Source organism: Hyperolius riggenbachi, chromosome 3, assembly GCF_040937935.1.
Source record: "Hyperolius riggenbachi isolate aHypRig1 chromosome 3, aHypRig1.pri, whole genome shotgun sequence".
Classification (NCBI taxonomy): domain Eukaryota; kingdom Metazoa; phylum Chordata; class Amphibia; order Anura; family Hyperoliidae; genus Hyperolius; species Hyperolius riggenbachi.
The window spans coordinates 218,625,544-218,645,710 of NC_090648.1; the positions used below are offsets into that span (position 1 = coordinate 218,625,544).

Here is a 20,167-nt window from a genome sequence, read left to right on the forward strand (position 1 = left end):
TAAAAAATGTGACAGATGACAGGTTTTGGGCCAGTCCATCTTTTTAAGGGGGATTCTCAGGGCTTTCTTTGTTTTCAACAGCATTTCCTGAACAGCAGTTTAACTGCCAAAATAGCAAGATACCAGCCGGCCTCCCTAATCACTTGCACACTATTATGTCAGTTAGATTTTGCAACTGTTGTTCAGGAAATGCTGTTGAAAACAAAGAAAGCCCTGAGAATCCCCCTTAAAAAGATGGACTGGCCCAAAACCTGTCATCTGTCACATTTTTTAACTGCCTACTTTTTTCGCGAAAGAACCCCTTTAAGTGTAAACGGGGCTTAAATGTACAGTAAAAAAAAATCAGCTAAATAAAATGAGACAAGATATTTCTTAGTGCATTCCATTTTCACACCTTGTTTTTCGATTGAGTGCTGTTCTGGTCGTTCCCTAATTGTAAAACTAATTGAAACCTCTTCCTAAAAGTGAAAAATCAAACGTTGTGAACAAGGGTAATAGGTCATGGGAATGTGAGCACTTAACAGCTAATTGCAATGATACATTCAAAAGGTCATGTTAGAGCATCATTTAAAAAGCTGAAAAGCAATTTGATTGAATAAAAAAGTGTATTGAAATCCAATACCAAATAATAATAATGATGTTATAAAAAAAAGGTCACAATAAAAAGATACATTCTAAACACTACAGAGAAAGCAATAAAAAACAAAAATAGAATGAATTTTCTGTACAGAAAAGACCAGGCGTTTTGTGAATAGGACAATATACAGGAGGATGTGGAAGGTGATGGAATCCATTTACAAGAACAAGGAAGTCACAAGATGAAAAATGGATTGATATGTGAGAGTGCTGAAAAACAGCTTTGTTAAGAGAAGGCCAACACATCAGCCGCTTCATTAAGCCACCAATACCATGTACAACACTAGGCTTCTCCATGGCAGCAAACAAACCAATCTGTCTTCTCATCTCACATAGCATCATTACATATACTATACAGGTCCTGGACCTCCCATCTGGCTGCAGCGGCCCAATACAAGTCCCTCATAGGCCAGGATCATCGGAAGTGGACGGAGATGTGGAGGGAACATCTAGCCATAATTTGGGAGTGGTGGTGTGTGATGGGGGAAGGGGAGTAACACTGTTTTAAGTCTCACAGAGGCTGGAAGGGGAGTTGCTGCCAACAGATGTGATTCGCAGCCTGAAGACACTGCACAAAAAGCAACCGTTTCTGTAAAAGGAACTTTTCCAATGGGTGTCCTTTTTGCTGTCCAGCTGGCCACGTGGTGGGACATAACACTGAGCCACAGCAACAGAGTGAAGGGCCCATCAGAGGTGAAAAGAACAAAAACAATGGAAATACACAATATTCCTCCATGGTTTACATAAAATTCCTCTTCTGTTTGATATAAACCCCCCATAAAATCTTAGAAATCAGAGGAAACGATAAGGTACAGAATGCCAGGCCTCAGCCCTTCATGGTTGCCTCAGCATATACAGTCTGGGCCCCCAGCCTGCTTCTTGACAGTGCACTTGAATTGTGGCACAGAGGCCCTTTTTGGCTGGCTGCACTGCCTCTGTCCATACAGTATCAGGTTTGCCTCTGGGGTGGGGTTGTGTTTTTTCATGCTGTAGTTATGGCATTTAAATCCTTCATCAATCCTTCCAGGTGAGCCATCTCCTTGCTTAGCTCGTCTGGTTCATAACTCTAGAAAGAAAAATAGATCTTTTGTTAATAAGAACAACCAGAAATACCTGTATTCAATAAGGCAAATAGCAAAGTGGAAAAGTACAGCATGTAGAAAGAAGCCAACATTCATCTAACTATAGGAAACCAAAGTCTAATTGGTAGCACATCAATCTACAGCACCAAGCTGTCAGGAGAGACCATATTATCTCAAATCTAAGCCATTTTTTTCACACAGACATCTTACTTTTCTGAAGTATGCTAAATTCAGCATGGCAAACCTGATTTATTTGTACAAAGGACATCATTTTGTCATGCTTTTATTTTCTTTGTGTAATATAGCATACAGAGCTCTGCTTTTCTCTTACATCTTTTATCACTTTGCTCCTGTTTTCTGCACCTTACTTAAGAAATGAACAGAATTCAGGAAGACAAAAAAACAGCACACACTTACGCTCTCTGAGCCATCTAGCATCCTGCTGGTCTCCAGTGGTTCTGGGGCACTGGGTACATTTACTGGAAGAGGTGGACGTACTCTACCCAAGGTCCCCAACGAAGCTGTTTTTACTGACAGTGCAGTTGGAGCTGAAATTATAATACAAACATTATACTAAAGAAAGGTGGAAGAAGGTAAAGAATACAAATTGTCTGCAGGACAAACCTTGTTGGGCCAAAAGGGGAGAGCTTGGTAGTGGCTCATAAGCTGCACTGGGAGCTGGAGCTGGAACAGCTGGAACTGCAAAGCTCTTTAAAGGGTGGGTAGGTCTGATATGTGCAGTAGGAATACCGGGACCAGAATCTTCTTCCAGCGAACCTGGTAGAAAACTGCCACCAGGAGGATCTGGGTCCTCACCACCAGTCTGAGAAGAAGATGACGCAGCAACTACTGTGTCACAGCTTGGGGTATGACGGACAGACTCTGTAATAAGGAAAATGAATAGTATTTATTATTCTCTCATTATAAAGATCTCTTCAAAAACGGAAAAGTACCGTATATACTTGCATATAAGCTGACTCATGTATAAGCTGAGGTACCCACTTTTCCCTCAGAAACCAGGAAAAAGCGATTAGCTCGCGTATAAGCCCCCTCCACAGTATAGCCCTGTCCACAGTAGTCAGATGTTCCCCACTACAAGTCAGCCCCCCTCCCCATAGCCAGATGTGCCCCAGGATCATACAGCAGTGTCTCAAGACGCCACTAGATGGTGTCATAGATACAAGACAGATATCGCCATACAGGCAGAATCCACGATCATTGCACTGCTGACATTTTGCTTGCACACTCCACATGCCAGGGGACACAGGTAGTCTTGAGCAGGAAATGGAGGGCATGGACACAGCAGGGTGCAAGCTGGCAAGAGCAGGATCACTATGGCACGATCCTTACGCTCCTCTGCCAGTACCAAAACCTGCTCCACTGTCTATTCTGCTCCACTGACTCGCATATAAGCCGAGGAGGTAACTTTTCAGCACATTATGCCGAAAAATTAGGCTTTTACGCGAGTATATAAAGTAATTCTCCCATTCACAGTTCCAACTGCATGACTTAGTAAAACAAGTTATCCACTTTACTGGGCAGCATTCAGCCCAGCAAAAATGACCAGCTGAGCAATGCGGTTAATGCAGGGACTATAAAATGAGGTAGTAACTGCTTCTATATCATAGTTAGAGAGGTTTACGAGATGCTAAATATTTAGGTTTGCATAATACTTGCTTGCAGCTTGTAACTGGACAAACAAAACAAACTGGAAATGCATTTGAGTGGCCCAGCTTCCAGCTGCATACAAATTTAATTTAAGCTGCACGCAAGCCAGAATTATTAGCATCTCATTCATGGTAATATTGGAAGCTAAAGAGTCTAGGTTCCACTTTTCAGCATTGCCAAAAGCTTCACTTTACCTGTGTATTGAATGCCCAGTAAGAGCCAAATGGCATCTGGCTACAAGTACGGAACTTGCTCATAGTCAAGTGGTTTTTCTCAACTATTAGAGCGGTTACACCCATAGAACCAGGTAAGGATGGAGTAGCATCAGAGGCATAACAATGGGGGATGTATCTGAGTCACTGAACCAGAAGGCCCACCTAAAGTCTTTCTTCAGCAATTTTATTACCTTTTCCTTGATGGTGTGGTGGAAATGATCACTTAAATAAATCAAATGTTTTCCCTCTCCTGCCTATACTTTTCTCACACTGTGGCACTCCTTTCAAGTGAATGGTTATACATTCAAGGCTGCGGGAAGATGGATGTGTGGGAGCCAATGAAAAATTTGCACTGCGTGGCTCATGGCTCTGTAACTACACTACTATGAAGCATACTATTTCCCAACAGCAGACTGAAAACTAAATGCTCGCAGCATGACACCAAGGATATAAGGTTTTTGGGGGTTCAGTGCTGGCAATGAGAGGTACCATCTAAAAAAAAAAAAAAAAAAGTTGTGCAATTTAGCAAAAAAATGACAAACTGCATTTCATCTGCGTTTTAAAACTAATGGGAAGCTTTAAAAAAAAATTACATCAACCTGATACTACCCTAAGGAGAGGGAAGGCTCTGGGTCCAGAGGAGCCCGTTCCTGCTCCTCTCACGGTCCCCTCCGTTAAGCGCTGGTTCCCAAAGACAGATGGCTGCATACGGTGCATGTGTGAGTGCGCAAATCAGCGTGCTCACGTGTGCACAGTATGAAGCAGTCCATCTTCGGAAGCACTTTGGCTCCTGAAGCCTCCTTCAGCACCAGAGAGAGCAGTATTTGAACAATTTGTCAATACTGCTACTGGGGGAGCCAGCGCTGGAACATGGGGACCATGAGAGGAGCAGGAAGGCTCTATAGGGCCCAGAGTAGTCTCTCTCCTTAGGTAAGTATCTGCTTTATTTTTTTTTCCCATTTACTTTAACCTGTATCCCAAGAGTCAGGCTTAAAGAGACTCTGTAACAAAATTTTGAGCCTTATTTATTCTATCCTATAAGTTCCTATGCCTGTTCTAATGTGGTCTGTCTTACTGCAGCCTTTCCTAGTTGCACTGTCTCTGTAATAAATCTTATCTTCTTTCCTCTGTCGGGCTTAGGCTGGAATGTGTGGAATGTGCAGCACTGCTTGTCATTGGCAGAAGCTATACACACCCTCTCCAAGCTCTGCATGAGTCACACAGTAAGCTGTTCTCAGCGTATCACAACTCTGGTTAGAAGCCATGTTTTTGTTTGTAAACACTGCATAAAAATGGCAATTACAAGCTAGGATTGCAGCAGGGAGTGGCAGAAACAGCACAGAGGGGCCCCGGAGAAAATAAGTAGTAGAATGGTATGCTTTTTATTGTAAGAATTTTAGAGCACAGATTCTCTTTAAAGTGAACCTTACCAGAGTTTAACCTCCCTGGCGGTATATTAAAAACCGCCAGGGGGCAGCGCTGCCGTTTTTTTGCTTTTTTTTTTTTTTTAAATCATTTAGCGAGCCAAGGGCTCACTGCATGATAGCCGCTGCTCAGCGGCATCCCCCCAGCCCCTCCGATCGCCTCCGGCGATCAGGAAATCCCGTTCAAAGAACGGGATTTCCTGGAGGGCTTCCCCCGGGCTGTACGGCGGCGCGGATAGCGGCGATCGAGCGCGGGGCAGCGGCGATCGGTGTGCTGGCACAGCTAGCAAAGTGCTAGCTGCGTCCAGCAAAAAAAATTACGCAAATCGGCCCAGCAGGGCCTGAGAAAACCTCCTGAGCGGCTTACCCCGAACTACGTTCGGGGTTACCGCCAAGGAGGTTAAAACAAAAAAAGTTTCACTTACCTGGGGCTTCCACCAGCCCCCTGCAGACGTCCTGTGTCCACGCCAGGACAAACCGATCCTCTGGTCCCTACAGCGAGCCAGTTTAGCTTTCGGTGAATGGTGTTTCTGCACTTCCCTGGCCGTGTGCATCCCTCGATCACGCTCACGTCGTCGCGGCTGTCCTGTGCATGCGAAGTACATCTGCACATGCGTAGGATGGCCACGGGAGTGCAATCGAGGGATAGGCAGGTGCACTGGCCAGGCGAATGCCCAGTCACCGAAAATGAAACTGGCTGGCTGTGGGGGAACCGGAGGATTGGTTTGTCTCTGCGTATGCACAAGACATCTGCAGGGAGCTGGTAGAAGCCCCAGGTAAGTAGTTTTTTTTTTTTTTAACCTCTGTTAAGGTTCACTTTACATATGGTTTAGACACAAAATAGATATTACACAGTGTTTAATTTTTTAACCATCACACAGTTTTCCTGAAAAATACACTTTATGATGTTATATTTTTAGGAAAGTCTGATGTTTTCTATCTGCACTACTTGTAGCCTAAATTCTTGAAAATCATAATACCACAACCGTTTCCTCCGTGCAGATTTAGAGGTAAAGTAGGAATGAGGGGAGCAGCTGCTGAACTTCCGCCACTGAGGAGTTGGTAAGCATGGAGCACTGGTTTTCCTACAGTACATGGAGATTATTTATGGTCCCCTTCTATGCACTGCAGGCACCCTTCAACCATAACAAGTTGTGCCATTCTCACCTGCAGCCTGAGAAGCTCCGCCTAGCACGTGCAGCATGAACCCAGGCACTGAGCGGAAATGAGAGTTATCGATGGAATGGATGGGATGAGCACTGACAACCGCTGTAAGAGACAGAATGATGAATTATGGGACAGAAATATGTGTGGAGTGAATAGCTGAGATGATAGCAAACTTTAAGTGATGTATAAACAGAAAAGGTGAGAATAGGACTGGGAACCAATGAATAATTTCTAGGATGAATGAAAGACTGGAGCAGATTTGCTCAAAAGAAGAGAGAAGGAAAAAGAAATAACAGTGTAACCAATGGCCACAACACTTTCTTAAATAAAGAAATACACCATCTGACAGTAAAAACATGCATATGAAAAATAAGGCAATGGTGAGTTAGTATCTATCATTTGGAAAAATACATTGACAAAATATCAGTATTGATATCAAATAAAGTTGACTTGCTTTCTTGTTGAGCGTCTTAATATTACAGCTGAACAAAACAAAAAAACACCCCTCTCACACCGCTATAACGGGTAGCAGAGTTATCTGCCATTCTGTTTACATATAGAATCATGAAAATGTGTGCCCATTCTGTAAAATGGACACAGATGAATAACTGCAAGTTTCCTCTAGCAATTTTGTTTGGTAAACAGAGATTACGCTACCTCATAAAACAGACACCCCAGTCCAAGTAGTTATTACCACATAGGTTCAGGCCTCTGATCAAGACAGCATAACGTACAAAACCAGATGTAAAAAGGACTACACCATTTCACTGCAAGCATGTACTATACTACGATGTATGTGATACATTATTACATTTTCCTTACTTTATAGAATGATAAAGATTTGCAATGGTAGTTTTTTGGGAAGAAACCTTACAACCCACGCACAATTGAAATAAACAGATGCTGTCCAGAATTGTGCATGCTACATTATAAACCCCATAAGATGTAGAACTCACGTTGTGGAGGTTGAGAGTCAAAAGGCATCATTATTTTTGGTCTCATTCCCCGACGCCCAGCAAGTGAGGATACAGAATCCTCAGATTCCAGACCTGTTAAGGAAGATGGTTACTTAAATTGCTTTTCATTCAACAGTCCCAATAACTGTACATTTTCACTTTCTGTTAAGTCTGAAGGTGTATACACATGCAGGAGTACTGTCGCCTGCAGGTATCAGGACTTGATCCCTCAGGTGACCGTTTGGTTACAAGTGTTGTATAAAGTTGTTGCTAGCCTGCAGGCTAGCAATGAGTTGCATTGGTCAGGAGCGATGAGGAGAAGGGTTTAGTGCGCATCTGTTGTACATAGATGGTCAAAAAGATGCTAATTATCCGATATACATTTCCATGAAAGATGGCAGGATGACACTATCTTTCCCATTTAGCTGTGTGACCACTTGTAAGTACTTTACTTTTATGGTGCCCATTATTGATGCATTTTTACTGACTGACATTTTGTTCCGATAGCTGCAATTGGAAGGAAACTAGTGAAAAGCATTGATCAGACCCATGAATAGAATACAATATATAACCAATCCAATAACTTCAGATGGAATTGATCTGCAAAATGGATCGATAAAATGATCCAATAGAACAATGGTTTGTAGTCAATTGTCACGATCATCCAGGTCCAATCTGACTAATCGGAAGGTCGATTGTTTGGTAAAATTGCATTGTGTTAACAGGCACCTACAGTGCTGCTCTGCTCACCTCTGTAAGAATTGCTGTGCTGATGAATGCTGCCTTCTGTAGTGCTTTCTCCAGGAGTCAAATCCTGTGGGGACCGTGGTAGACTGTTGTCAGTCAGCATTGGGTTTGTTTCTGGGGACTTGTCAACTGGCTTTAACTCCAGTCTTTCATGATGAATCCAGAGATCAGGAGGCTTCACATCCTTGGAGTTACCTTTGTATTTATGGGACCCATTGACAGACTTACAAGCAGCTCTTTTCCTGAGGACAAAATGCAGAAACTGTATATGAAAAAGGAGAAAAGCTTAAAAAAAGAAAAAGAAAAAGTAAGGACAGCATGAGAGAGACTACCTATCATTTATTCCAAATCAGATGATCCATGTTTGGGGACACACAGACTCCATGTTATCACAGTGAACAAATCGCAACCCTTGCACAGAAATATATTTGCTTAAAAGCACCCTCCAATCACCAACCTTATTAATATCTGAAATGTGTTATGAAAAAACGCCATTGTGCAAATAACTTTACTGATTTAGTTTACGATTGTTTATTATTCACATGAAACACCATTTTTTTGCCTGCATAAACTTGTATAACTTACTTTTTATGGTGGGCACTGGAGCGACGAGAGCAGATTGCAGCAATGACCACAGCCACTAGCACAGTTATGACGCCGATGGAAACAATTATTGTAAGTAGCATATTCTGATCCAGGGAAGTCGGGCTTCCATGAGGACTATTACTACCTGCAAACAATGAAAGTGAAGGTTACAGAACCCATGCACAGATCTAAAAATATAATCTAACATTAGTAATTTTTATTATGTTGCAGTTACAGGAAAAGCCAATATTGAAAAACTCACTTAACCATTTCAGCCCGCGGGGATTTTTCACCTTATGCATCAGAGCAATTTTCACCTCCCATTCATTCGCTAATAACTTTATCACTACTTATCACAATTTATTGATCTATATCTTGTTTTTTCCACCACTAATTAGGCTTTCTTTGGGTGGTACATTTTGCTAAGAATTATTTTTGTATAAATGCATTTTAACAGGATTAATAAGAAAAAAACGAAAAAATTTATTATTTCTCAGTTTTCGTCCTCCATAGCTTTAAAATAATCCACGCTACAATAATTAAAACCTATGTATTTTATTTGCCCGGTTGTCTCGGTTGTGACACTATTTAAATATTGTCCCTATCACAATGTATGGCACCAATATTTGGAAATAAAGGTGCATTTTTTCCGTTTTGCGGCCATCACTATTTACAAGCTTATAATTTCAAAAAATGTTCGTAGTATACCCCCTTTAAATGCATATTTAAAAAGTTCAGACCCTTAGGTAACTATTTATGTCTTTTTTTTATTGTAATTTTTTTTTCCATTAAAAATTTTATTTGGGTAATATTTTGGTGTGGGAAATGAACAGTTAATTTTTAATGTTAAGTGTGTAAATTGTAATGTAAAAAATATGTAGATGTAGTTTTACTATTTGGCCACAAGATGGCCACCTTGAGTTTATTTTTTTCTCCTTGTGTTTCTCGATCACGGGGAAACTGTTTTTTGCAGAAGGACTGAAGCCTCTAGTAAGAGCGCTTCGTTTTTTCTGCTGGGGACACGGATCGGTGATCGGGAACCACTGATCCCAGGGCTAACGGGGGACACCAGGGTCACTAAACTTGTAGTATACTGTACAATACATTATATATATATATACATACACATATATATATATATATATATATATATATATATATATATATATATATATATATATATATATATATATATATATATATATACATACATACATATACATATACATATATATATATACATATATATATACATACATATATACATACATATATATATATATATATATATATATATATATATATATATATATATATATATATATATATATATATATATATATATATATATATATATATATACACACATATATATATATATATATATATATATAGATAGATAGATAGATAGATAGATAGATAGATAGATAGATGAAAAACCACCAAATTTGGCCAAGCACCATCCACTACACCATAAAATATGGGTAAGTAACAGAGTGTGCAGAAAGGAACTAAATAATCGTATACACATAACAAGAACAGGTAGTTCCCTAAGAAACCGCACCACTCAATCAATGTATCAAAAAATATAATTAATCTTTATTCAGTACAAAAAATCAATAAAAACACTAAAAACAATGAACAGTGGTGCACTCTATGATAATAGTAAATAATGCAGATTATACACAAAACTGCAACGCCTGTTAATACACCTCCTAAACAGTATATATAATAGAAAAGTACTGAGCTAGTCAAATAAATATGAGGTAGTAATCCAAAGACCCCCAGACAAGGTGTCAGCCACACTCATACAATACTGAAAATATTTATAAATTATATAGTGTGCATAAAACCATCAGAGGATGGTGGAGTACAGAGGACCATCCATGGAAGCAAAGTGAAAGAACCAGCGCGCAAGAATGGAAACAACAATGTATATAAAAGTGCTGTGGAAGGCAAAGAGATGAGGCTGCAGCTTACCGGGGAGGATGAGGATCAGGCAAGGGAAAGGTGTGCCCCGCAAACGCAGTCGCGATTCGCTGCCTCTAATGCGCAGCTTCGTTTGATGTTTTTATGCACACTAGATAATTTATATATATTTTCAGTATTGTATGAGTGTGGCTGACACCTTGTCTGGGGGTCTTTGGATTACTACCTCATATTTATTTGACTAGCTTAATACACCTCCTAAATAGTATATATAATAGAAAAGTACTAACCGGCATTGCAGTTTTGTGTATAATCTGCATTATTTACTATTATCATAGAGTGCCCCACTGTTCATTGTTTTTAGTGTTTTTGTTGATTTTTTTTGTACTGAATAAAGATTAATTATATTTTTTGATACATTGATTGAGTGGTGAGATATATACAGGATCTTCTCAAAAAAATAGCATATTGTGATAAAGTTCATTATTTTCTGTAATGTACTGATAACCATTAGACTTTCATATATTTTAGATTCAAATACACACAACTGAAGTAGTTCAAGCCTTTTATTGTTTTAATATTGATGATTTTGGCATACAGCTCAGCTCAGCTCGGGGTAACCTGCGTAGGAGGATTTCTCCGGTCCCGCTGGGCCGATTTTCACAATTTTTTTTCCTGCACGCAGCTAGCACTTTGCTAGCTGCGTGCAGTTTCCGATCGCCGCCGTGCACCCCCCCCCCCCTCCAGACCCCCTGTGCAGCCTGGCCAATCAGTGCCAGGCAGCGCTGAGGGGTGGATCGGGATTCCCTCTGACGTCCCGACGTCCATAAAAAATAAAAAAAGTGCTGTGCTGCCCCCTTGCCGCCAGAATTGTAACGGCAAGGGGGTTAGAAGGACTCGCAAGGCGAAATAATTAATCTAGCTTTACTTACCTTGGGCTTCTTCCAGCCACTAGACGTCATTTGGGTCCCTCGCTCCCTGCCTCTAAGGATTGCCAACCCCTGATGGGTCGGTGTCTCCTGCATGAGTGCGGCCTGCCCCGCATGAGTATGCACCCACGTCATTGGGAGCTTACTGCACAGGCGCAGTATGCTCCTGACATAGGCGTGTTCACATGCACTCATGAAGATCCTTAGAGGCAGCCAGCAGAAGACCAAATGACATCTAGGGGCTGTAAGAAGCACCAAATAAGTAAAACTAGACTTAATATTTTGCCTTGTAAGTCCTTTAAAGGGAAACTGAAGTAAGAGGTATACAGAGGCTGCCCTATTTATTTCCTTTTAATCAATACCAGTTGCCTGGCAGCCCTGCTGGTCTCTTTCTCTGCAGTAGTATCTGAATAACACCAGAAACCAGCATGCAGCTAGTCTTGTCAGATCTGACATTAATGTCAGAAACACCTGATCTGATGCATGCTTGTTCAGGGGCTATGACTAATAGTATTAGAGGCAGAGGATCAGCAGGAGGGCCTGGCAACTGGCATTGCTTAGATGGAAATAAATATGGCAGCCTCCATATCCCTCTCACTTCAGTTTTCCTTTAAAGGGATACTGTAGGGGGGTCGGGGGAAAATGAGCTGAACTTACCCGGGGCTTCTAATGGTCCCCCGCAGACATCCTGTGTTGGCGCAGCCACTCACCGATGCTCCGGCCCCGCCTCCAGTTCACTTCTGGAATTTCTGACTTTAAAGTCAGAAAACCACTGCGCCTGCACGCCCGTGTCCTCGCTCCCGCTGATGTCACCAGGAGTGTACTGCGCAGACACAGACCATACTGGGCCTGCGCTGTGCGCTCTTGATGACATCAGCGGGATCGAGGACATGGCAACGCAGGCGCAGTGGTTTTCAGACTTTAAAGTCTGATATTCCATAAGTGAACCGGAGGCGGGGCCGGAGCATCGGTGAGTGGCTGCGCCAACACAGGATGTCTGCGGGGGACCGTTAGAAGCCCCGGGTAAGTTCAGCTCATTTTCCCCCGACCCCCCTACAGTATCCCTGTGCCCTCTGCGTCGCTCCGCAGGCCCCCGGTGGTCTCCGGTGGCGAGCACAACCTGGCCAGGCCGGCTGCCAGGTCGGGCTTCTTCTGCGCTCCACGATGCGTGTCATTGGTGCGCGCTGACGTCATCCGACGTCCTCCGGGCTGTACTGCGCAGGCACAGTAGTTCTGCACAGGCGCAGTACAGCCCGGAGGACGTCGGATGACGTCAGCGCGCACCAATGACTCGCAGAAGAAGCCCGACCTGGCCAGGTCGGGCTCGCCACCGGAGACCACCGGGAGCCTGCGGAGCGCCGCCAAGGGCACAGCCTGGCTGCCACGGGCTGGAGGAAGCCCCAGGTAAGTGGATTTGGATATTTTTTTTTTTAACGCTGCCTGAACCTTCCCTTTAAAGTTATTTTCTCACTTTTCCGAGTGTATAGAAACATTTTTCTTTAGTCTGAGCACAGATTCAAAGCAGACTGTCCAGAATTAACTTCTGATATGCTATAATTTCCTGCATACCTATCCTACTTGCAGTGTGCTATTACATACACTTATGCACAGATATTTGACCGGCTTGTTATTTACACAATGAAAACTGCTAAGCTAAATACCTCCAATCGGCGGATTACCATTGGCTACATCTGAAGTACGGTCTCCCTTCACAGGAACACCTGGGACTTAAAGAGAAGTCATTTTGCTTTATTACTAAATACATGATGTATATAGTAGATGAAATTATGACACCACAAAGCTGCATAACATATACATACAAACACTCAAATGACCAGCAGTACCAGAAATCTTGAAATCATAGACATTCTAATTACCTTGATTGTTAGGCATGTAGGGTGTTGATTCTGCCACAGGTAGGCATAATAAAAACAAGTGTGATTAGTCAGTGAATAATTTTAATAAGAATGGTTGGAAGGAAAGAGAAATTAGAAAGAGGAAAGCCCTAGTCAAAATATTAGCAGCATTTGGAATGCTACAATCAAGACATTACTAATCACTGATGTTTATACATAGAAAGTTTTGCAAACTGATCTCCAAAATGAATGAAGGACTAATCAAAAGCATGCGATAGCCCTGGGTGAAGGGGAGTAGGAGCATACATTTGCTATTCAACAGGTCCTGGATGTCCCCTGAAAAGCTTCATGAGAATACTAGAAGTCATTGGAAATACTCCCACAACACTTCTACATAGAGTCTGTGGTAGCCCCTCTAAATACAGATCCTTGTAGACCTCGTTCCCCAACAGAAGCATGTTCTATAGCTCCTGCAAGACTGGATTCCACAACTTCAAAGCAAGATTTCTGTCTATCCAACATGGACTTGTGACCATTAAGCGCATACCCCAACTCACCTGCATGCAGAACTTTCATAGGGCTGGTGCACACCAAAAACCGCAAGCAGATCCGCAAAATGCTAGCAGATTTTTAAACGCTTTTTTTTATTTTTATGAGGCGTTTTGCTAGCGTTTTGCGGATTGCTGCTGCGGTTTTCAGTATAGTAGATTTCATATATTGTTACAGTAAAGCTGTTACTGAACAGCTTCTGTAACAAAAACGCCTGCAAAACCGCTCTGAAGTGCCGTTTTTCAGAGCGGTTTGCGTTTTTCCTATACTTAACATTGAGGCAGAAACGCATCCGAAATCCAAAAAATGCCTCACCCAGGCATTTTTCGTTTCTGCAAAACGCCTGCCGCTCTGGTGTGCACCACCCCATTGAGATACATTGACCAAGCAGATCCGCAGCCGCAAGCGGATCTGAAAACGCCCAAAAAGCCGCTCGGTGTGCACCAGCCCATACAGTGAATCAGCACATCAACCGCTTCTCATCCTGTAAAGGTGGCCACACACCATACAATTTTGATATTTCTTTTTTTGATTGATTGTAATATCTGAAAAATCTGACCACGGTGCTACACACATGTTCAATCCCAATTTGCAATTTACCCTAAACCATTCAATTTTCATAAACATTGATCAGATGAAAAATGGGAATTTTGATCAGATTTCTTGAACATGTATACATAAAACCTTTCTGGTTTTCTGAACAACCTATTGTTTTTATCCAATTGCTGTAAAATTGGATAATTTCATTGTATCGTGAGTAGCCCCCTTAATTGTAGCTTACTGAGATCAATTTCGAAGCACGTAAATTACTCAATATACTTGGACAATGCATATACTACAATAAAAAAAAAAAAGCCTTAAAGGACTTACGAGGCCTGATTTTTAAAAAATAAACAAAAAAAGTTAGATACCTGTGTGTTTTTGTAAGGCACGGAGGACGCCGTCCGCGCCCTCCGTGCCGTTCCGCCGGGTTCCCGATATTGAATATCCCCCCGAACGACCCCCGACCGCACGGCCCGGGTCGGGCTCTCCAGCCTTCACCAAGATGGCCGCCGGAGCTGGCCGCGGCTGCGCAGTCCGCATAGCCGCGAGTGCGGCTGCGCAGCTCTAAGGCCAACCCCCCGATCCACGTAACAGTAGCGTGGATCGGGGAGTTGGCCTTAGAGCTGCGCAGCCGCACTCGCGGCTATGCGCACTGCGCAGCCGCGGCCAGCTCCGGCGGCCATCTTGGTGAAGGCTGAAGAGCCCGACCCGGGCCGTGCGGTCGGGGGTCGTTCGGGGGGATATTCAGCAGCGGGGACCCGGCGGAACGGCACGGAGGGCGCGGACGGCGTCCTCCGTGCCTTACAAAAACACACAGGTATCTAACTTTTTTTGTTTATTTTTTAAAAATCAGGCCTCGTAAGTCCTTTAAGGTGGCCATACACTCGTTAGATTAGCAGCAGATAGATTTCTGATCTGATGTGTTTAGGAACATTTTTTTACTAGGAACAGATTTACAATAGATTTCAGTATAAAATCTATTGAAAATCAATCTGATGGCATTTTTTTTGCCATCAGATTGATTTTGCCATTGCCACCAGCCTGCACCAAAAGAGCACTATTCTGGTGTAAGCTGTAAAAAGTTCTTGATCACTCTTTGAATTTATTTTGCTTATCAGTTTGGACATCATCAATGTGCTGTTAAATATTAGAATGACATCTCTCCATCAGTACACAAATGAGAACCCGCCACTCATCTACTATAAACGTACAAAACTTTATTACTTCAAACTTGCAGTGGATATAAATTGATTCCCCACACCCCTCCCAAACCCATTAAAATCCCCCAGACACTGGTTTCCAGTGGCGGGTTCTCATTTGTGTACTAGTTCAAGAAATTTTGCACCCAGCCTTTCCCCCCTTATTTTAGGGGGAATACTATACAATTGAAGACCTGTGCACCGGATTCATTGGTTGTATCTATCCATCAGTGACTGCATTTGGGTCACTGCAGAACCACAGCATATTACTGCTGGTTTATCATTCATATTGCTACAAATTTAAGTATCTGTACAGAGCTATTAGGATCAATACCACCAGAATTGCGATTTGTTTTTTTTTTAAGTCACCACAAAGGGATGTGATGGATATATAACATTTTTAATGCAATCATTGCAATGCTCAAGAGGTGTATAAGAACAAGAGAACTATGCCCTTTAGAAAACCGCACCACACAAATAACACCGGTTCCGCTGCTATTACGCCGCTTTATCAAGAGCTGGGGAATCTCCAGATTCTTGATAAAGCGGCGTAGTAGCAGCGGAACCGGTGGAGACATCCGCCAGGGGTTCCCTCTTGCCTGCCTGATGCTTGCACTCATATCCGGATAAGTATATTGCTCTTTTGTCCACTGTATTACTTGCATAGTATGCAGTATCATAGTCACTTGTTGGGAATGTGTGGCTCAGCCTCATGGGTTCAATTGTATATTCACAATAATTTTTTTTGATCATATTGCATCATATTGATAGCACATTGTGTGTTTCATCATTAGTGGTTTCTCTATTGTCTCTAGGGATTTTTGCACATTATCACTGGTATACTCGCAATTTACTGAACCCGGGTTCAAGCCCAGTGGGTAGCTCTTTTTGAGCACCCCTGGGGCTATGCAATATATTGCCTATATGTATACAATTTTTGAGCGCTTTATACTAATGTTACTTTTCCAATGCTTATATTATTGATGCTACAGGCGGCATGAATGTTTTAATCGTTGTTATAGGTTTATAGTGTATATTTTTTTAGTTCTGTATTGTACTGAATAAATTTGCATATATTTTTGAATACTATATTTGTGTGGTGCTGTTTTCTAAAGGGCCTAGTTCTCTTGTTCCGATACATTTCCCAATTGGTCCTAGCACACACATTGATAGTGTTGCGGAGATACTTCCATTGTTAATGCTCAAGTGGTGCTTTTATCGACCTTTGTAGGTTCATAATTTATATGTTGATCAATAATGTATGGCTTGCAACGTATACCTGGTGTGGGCAGCTATATTGTGTGCTCCCTTGGATTTTAAATGATTGTCGGTTGTATATGTGATAAAGAAATGTAAAAAACCTGTAAGTTTTACCAGGCTATGTGAGATAGCTGCCCAGTCAATATAAAAATGTTTGGCATGCCAAGCAGTGAGCAGTAAGTGTTTCAGCTGCCCTCCAGTATGAAACAATGGATAAAAGTGATGCCCTGTAATGGCATTTGGACACAAAGTCCTAGGAGTGGTGCAGGGAAGAACAGTGTGGAGATTAAAGGAAGTGTGACCCCTAAAGGAAAGTCTTGGAAATGGGATTTAAAAAACTGAAGAAAAAAAAACTCATACTGTACAAATAAGTTTTCATAGACTGGACTGTAACATCCATAGACAACTATGGTTGAGAATTGAGCTGCTAATGAGCTGTATATTAACAAAGGGATCTGCTGTTCGCTCATGTATAAATGTATAGGAGCAAAACCAATACAGTATAATCAGCATTTATGAGCAATGACCACTTTTAAATAATTCGGGGGGGGGGGGGGGGGGGGGGGGGGAATAAAAGTACAGCTACCCTCTAATAGAGAAAGTGCATTACTAAAGTTAGTCGGTGAAATGTAACTTGGAGTTGGGTCAATCCAATCAATGGCCTCAATTCACTAAGATCGTGCTGGAGATAATAAGGCAAGAGAAAACTTACCTGCACACATCCATTTTGCCTTATTAAGGTGTAGAGATAAGTTTTCACAGTGAGAGAGGTATCTTATCACTTCAGTCCTTACGTTACCTCCTCTGTAGTTATTTTCACATGCAGTTAATTAACAGCCTGTCTTTACCTTTAGAATTCTGGAGTTATTTTAAGGATTGAAGAGTTAACTTTAGAGATCCATCCTTAACTTGAAAACAGAAGAGTTAACTTTAGGTTTGACTAAGGTAAAATGTTTCTTGAATACTACATGCCTCATCACCATGGTGATAACTCTAGAAACGTTATTAAAGACAGGAGTTAAGCTTAGTGAATTGAGGCCAATGTACTTTAGGTTTCTATTGTCCCAGATCAGAGTTGCATTAAATTTGCATGATGTCCGAATGCAAGCTGTAATTTTTAGCATCCCATTGACCATCTACTTTCATTTCACAAGCATGACCTCAATGTAAAGAGACAACTAAATCTATGATAAAGTAGCACAAACTTGGCTAGTATTTTTTGAAACTGTCAGTCTCATTTCACAACCCGTTTCAAAAAAAAGATATAATAGCCTTGGAATACTTTACAGGGAGTGCAGAATTATTAGGCAAATGAGTATTTTGACCACATCATCCTCTTTATGCATGTTGTCTTACTCCAAGCTGTATAGGCTCGAAAGCCTACTACCAATTAACCACTTGCCGACCAGGGGTGATTTGCCTGATCTGTGCTGCGTGGGCTCTCCAGCCCGCAGCACAGATCAGTATTATGCCAGGGCGATCAGACTTCCCCCCCCTTTTTTTCCCCACTAGGGGGATGTCCTGCCAGGGGGGGGGGGGTGTCTGATCGCCGCCGGCCATCTGCGTTTTGCGGGGGCTCCTTAAAGCCCCCCTCCGCAGCCATTCCCGCCCTCTGCCTCCTTACCTCCCTCCGTAATGCGCAGGACGGAGTTCCGTCCTGCGCATTGAAGGATAGGCTTCCGCCTATCAGATGCCGGCGATCCCCGGCCAATCAAAGGCCGGGGATCGCCGATCTGCCCTACGGCGCTGCTGCGCAGCAGCGCCGTATGATGTAAACAGCGGGGATTTCTTCCCCGCGTGTTTACATTTTGCCGGCGAGCCGCGATCGGCGGCTCTCCGGCTGTTCACGGAGACACCCTCCGTGAACTGACATGGAAAGGCCGCTCGATAGAGCGGCCGTTTCCATGGTAACCCGCAGACGACCAGTTTACGCCAATCGGCGTTAGCTGGTCGTCAAGAGGTTAAGCTTATTAGGTGATGTGCATCTCTGTAATGAGAAGGGGTGTGGTCTAATGACATCAACACCCTATATCAGGTGTGCATAATTATTAGGCAACGTCCTTTCCTTTGGCAAAATGGGCCAAAAGAAGGACTTGACAGGCTCAGAAAAGACTAAAATAGTGAGATATCTTGCAGAGGGATGCAGCACTCTTAAAATTGCAAAGCTTATGAAGCGTGATCATCGAACAATCAAGCGTTTCATTGAAAATAGTCAACAGGATCGCAAGAAGCGTGTGGAAAAACCAAGGCGCAAAATAACTGCCGATGAACTGAGAAAAGTCAAGCATGCAGCTGCCAAGATGCCACTTGCCACCAGTTTGGCCATATTTCAGAGCTGCAACATCACTGGAGTGCCCAAAAGCACAAGGTGTGCAATACTCAGAGACATGACCAAGGTAAGAAAGGCTGAAAGACGACCACTAGTGAACAAGACACACAAGCTGAAACGTCAAGACTGGGCCAAGAAATATCTCAAGACTGATTTTTCTAAGGTTTTATGGACTGATGAAATGAGAGCGAGTCTTGATGGGCCAGATGGATGAGCCCGTAGCTGGATTGGTAAAGGGCAGGGAGCTCCAGTCCGACTCAGACGCCAGCAAGGTGGAGGTGGAGTACTGGTTTGGGCTTGTATCATCAAAGATGAGCTGGTGGGGCCTTTTCGAGTTGAGGATGGAGTCAAGCTCAACTCCCAGTCCTACTGCCAGTTTCTGGAAGACACCTTCTTCAAGCAGTGGCACAGGAAGAAGTCTGCATCCTTCAAGAAAAACATGATTTTCATGCAGGACAATGCTCCATCACACGCGTCCAAGTACTCCACAGCGTGGCTGGCAAGAAAGGGTATAAAAGAAGAAAAACGAATGACATGGCCTCCTTGTTCACCTGATCTGAACCCCATTGAGAACCTGTGGTCATCATAAAATGTGAGATTTACAAGGAGGGAAAACAGTACACCTCTCTGAACAGTGCCTGGGAGGCTGTGGTTGCTGCTGCATGCAATGTTGATCGTGAACAGATCAAAACACTGACAGAATCCATGGATGGCAGGCTTTTGAGTGTCCTTGCAAAGAAAGGTGGCTATATTGGTCACTGATTTGTTTTTGTTTTGTTTTTGAATGTCAGAAATTTATATTTGTGAATGTTGAGATGTTATATTGGTTTCACTGGTAAAAATAAATAATTGAAATGGGTATATTTGTTTTTTGTTAAGTTGCCTAATAATTATGCACAGTAATAGTCACCTGCACACACAGATATCGCCCTAAAATAGCTAAAACTAAAAACAAACTAAAAACTACTTTCAAAAATATTCAGCTTTGATATTAATGAGTTTTTTGGGTTCATTGAGAACATGGTAGTTGTTTAATAATAAAATTATTCCTCAAAAATACAACTTGCCTAATAATTCTGCACTCCCTGTAGTT

At 42.4% G+C, this 20,167-nt stretch overlaps 1 protein-coding gene across 8 annotated transcripts in view; it reads right to left on the reverse strand.

Moving 5' to 3' along the window:
- Window positions 1-586: 586 nt before the first annotated feature.
- NEO1 (neogenin 1) overlaps window positions 587-20,167 on the reverse strand; it is a 199,024-nt gene continuing 179,443 nt past the window's right edge. For 4 of the 8 annotated variants that reach the window (XM_068275752.1, XM_068275749.1, XM_068275748.1 and 1 more), the window contains exons 21-29: window positions 13,216-13,245; window positions 13,000-13,065; window positions 8,481-8,625; window positions 7,899-8,137; window positions 7,149-7,241; window positions 6,193-6,294; window positions 2,343-2,600; window positions 2,136-2,266; window positions 587-1,702 (exon numbers count right to left, since the gene is read on the reverse strand). In XM_068275752.1, coding sequence (XP_068131853.1) covers window positions 1,619-1,702; window positions 2,136-2,266; window positions 2,343-2,600; window positions 6,193-6,294; window positions 7,149-7,241; window positions 7,899-8,137; window positions 8,481-8,625; window positions 13,000-13,065; window positions 13,216-13,245 — 1,148 coding nt within the window. In that variant the 3' untranslated portion in view covers window positions 587-1,618. The remainder of the gene's footprint in view (window positions 1,703-2,135; window positions 2,267-2,342; window positions 2,601-6,192; window positions 6,295-7,148; window positions 7,242-7,898; window positions 8,138-8,480; window positions 8,626-12,999; window positions 13,066-13,215; window positions 13,246-20,167) is intronic. The other 4 variants (XM_068275750.1, XM_068275753.1, XM_068275747.1 and 1 more) reach the window with 3 other exon arrangements.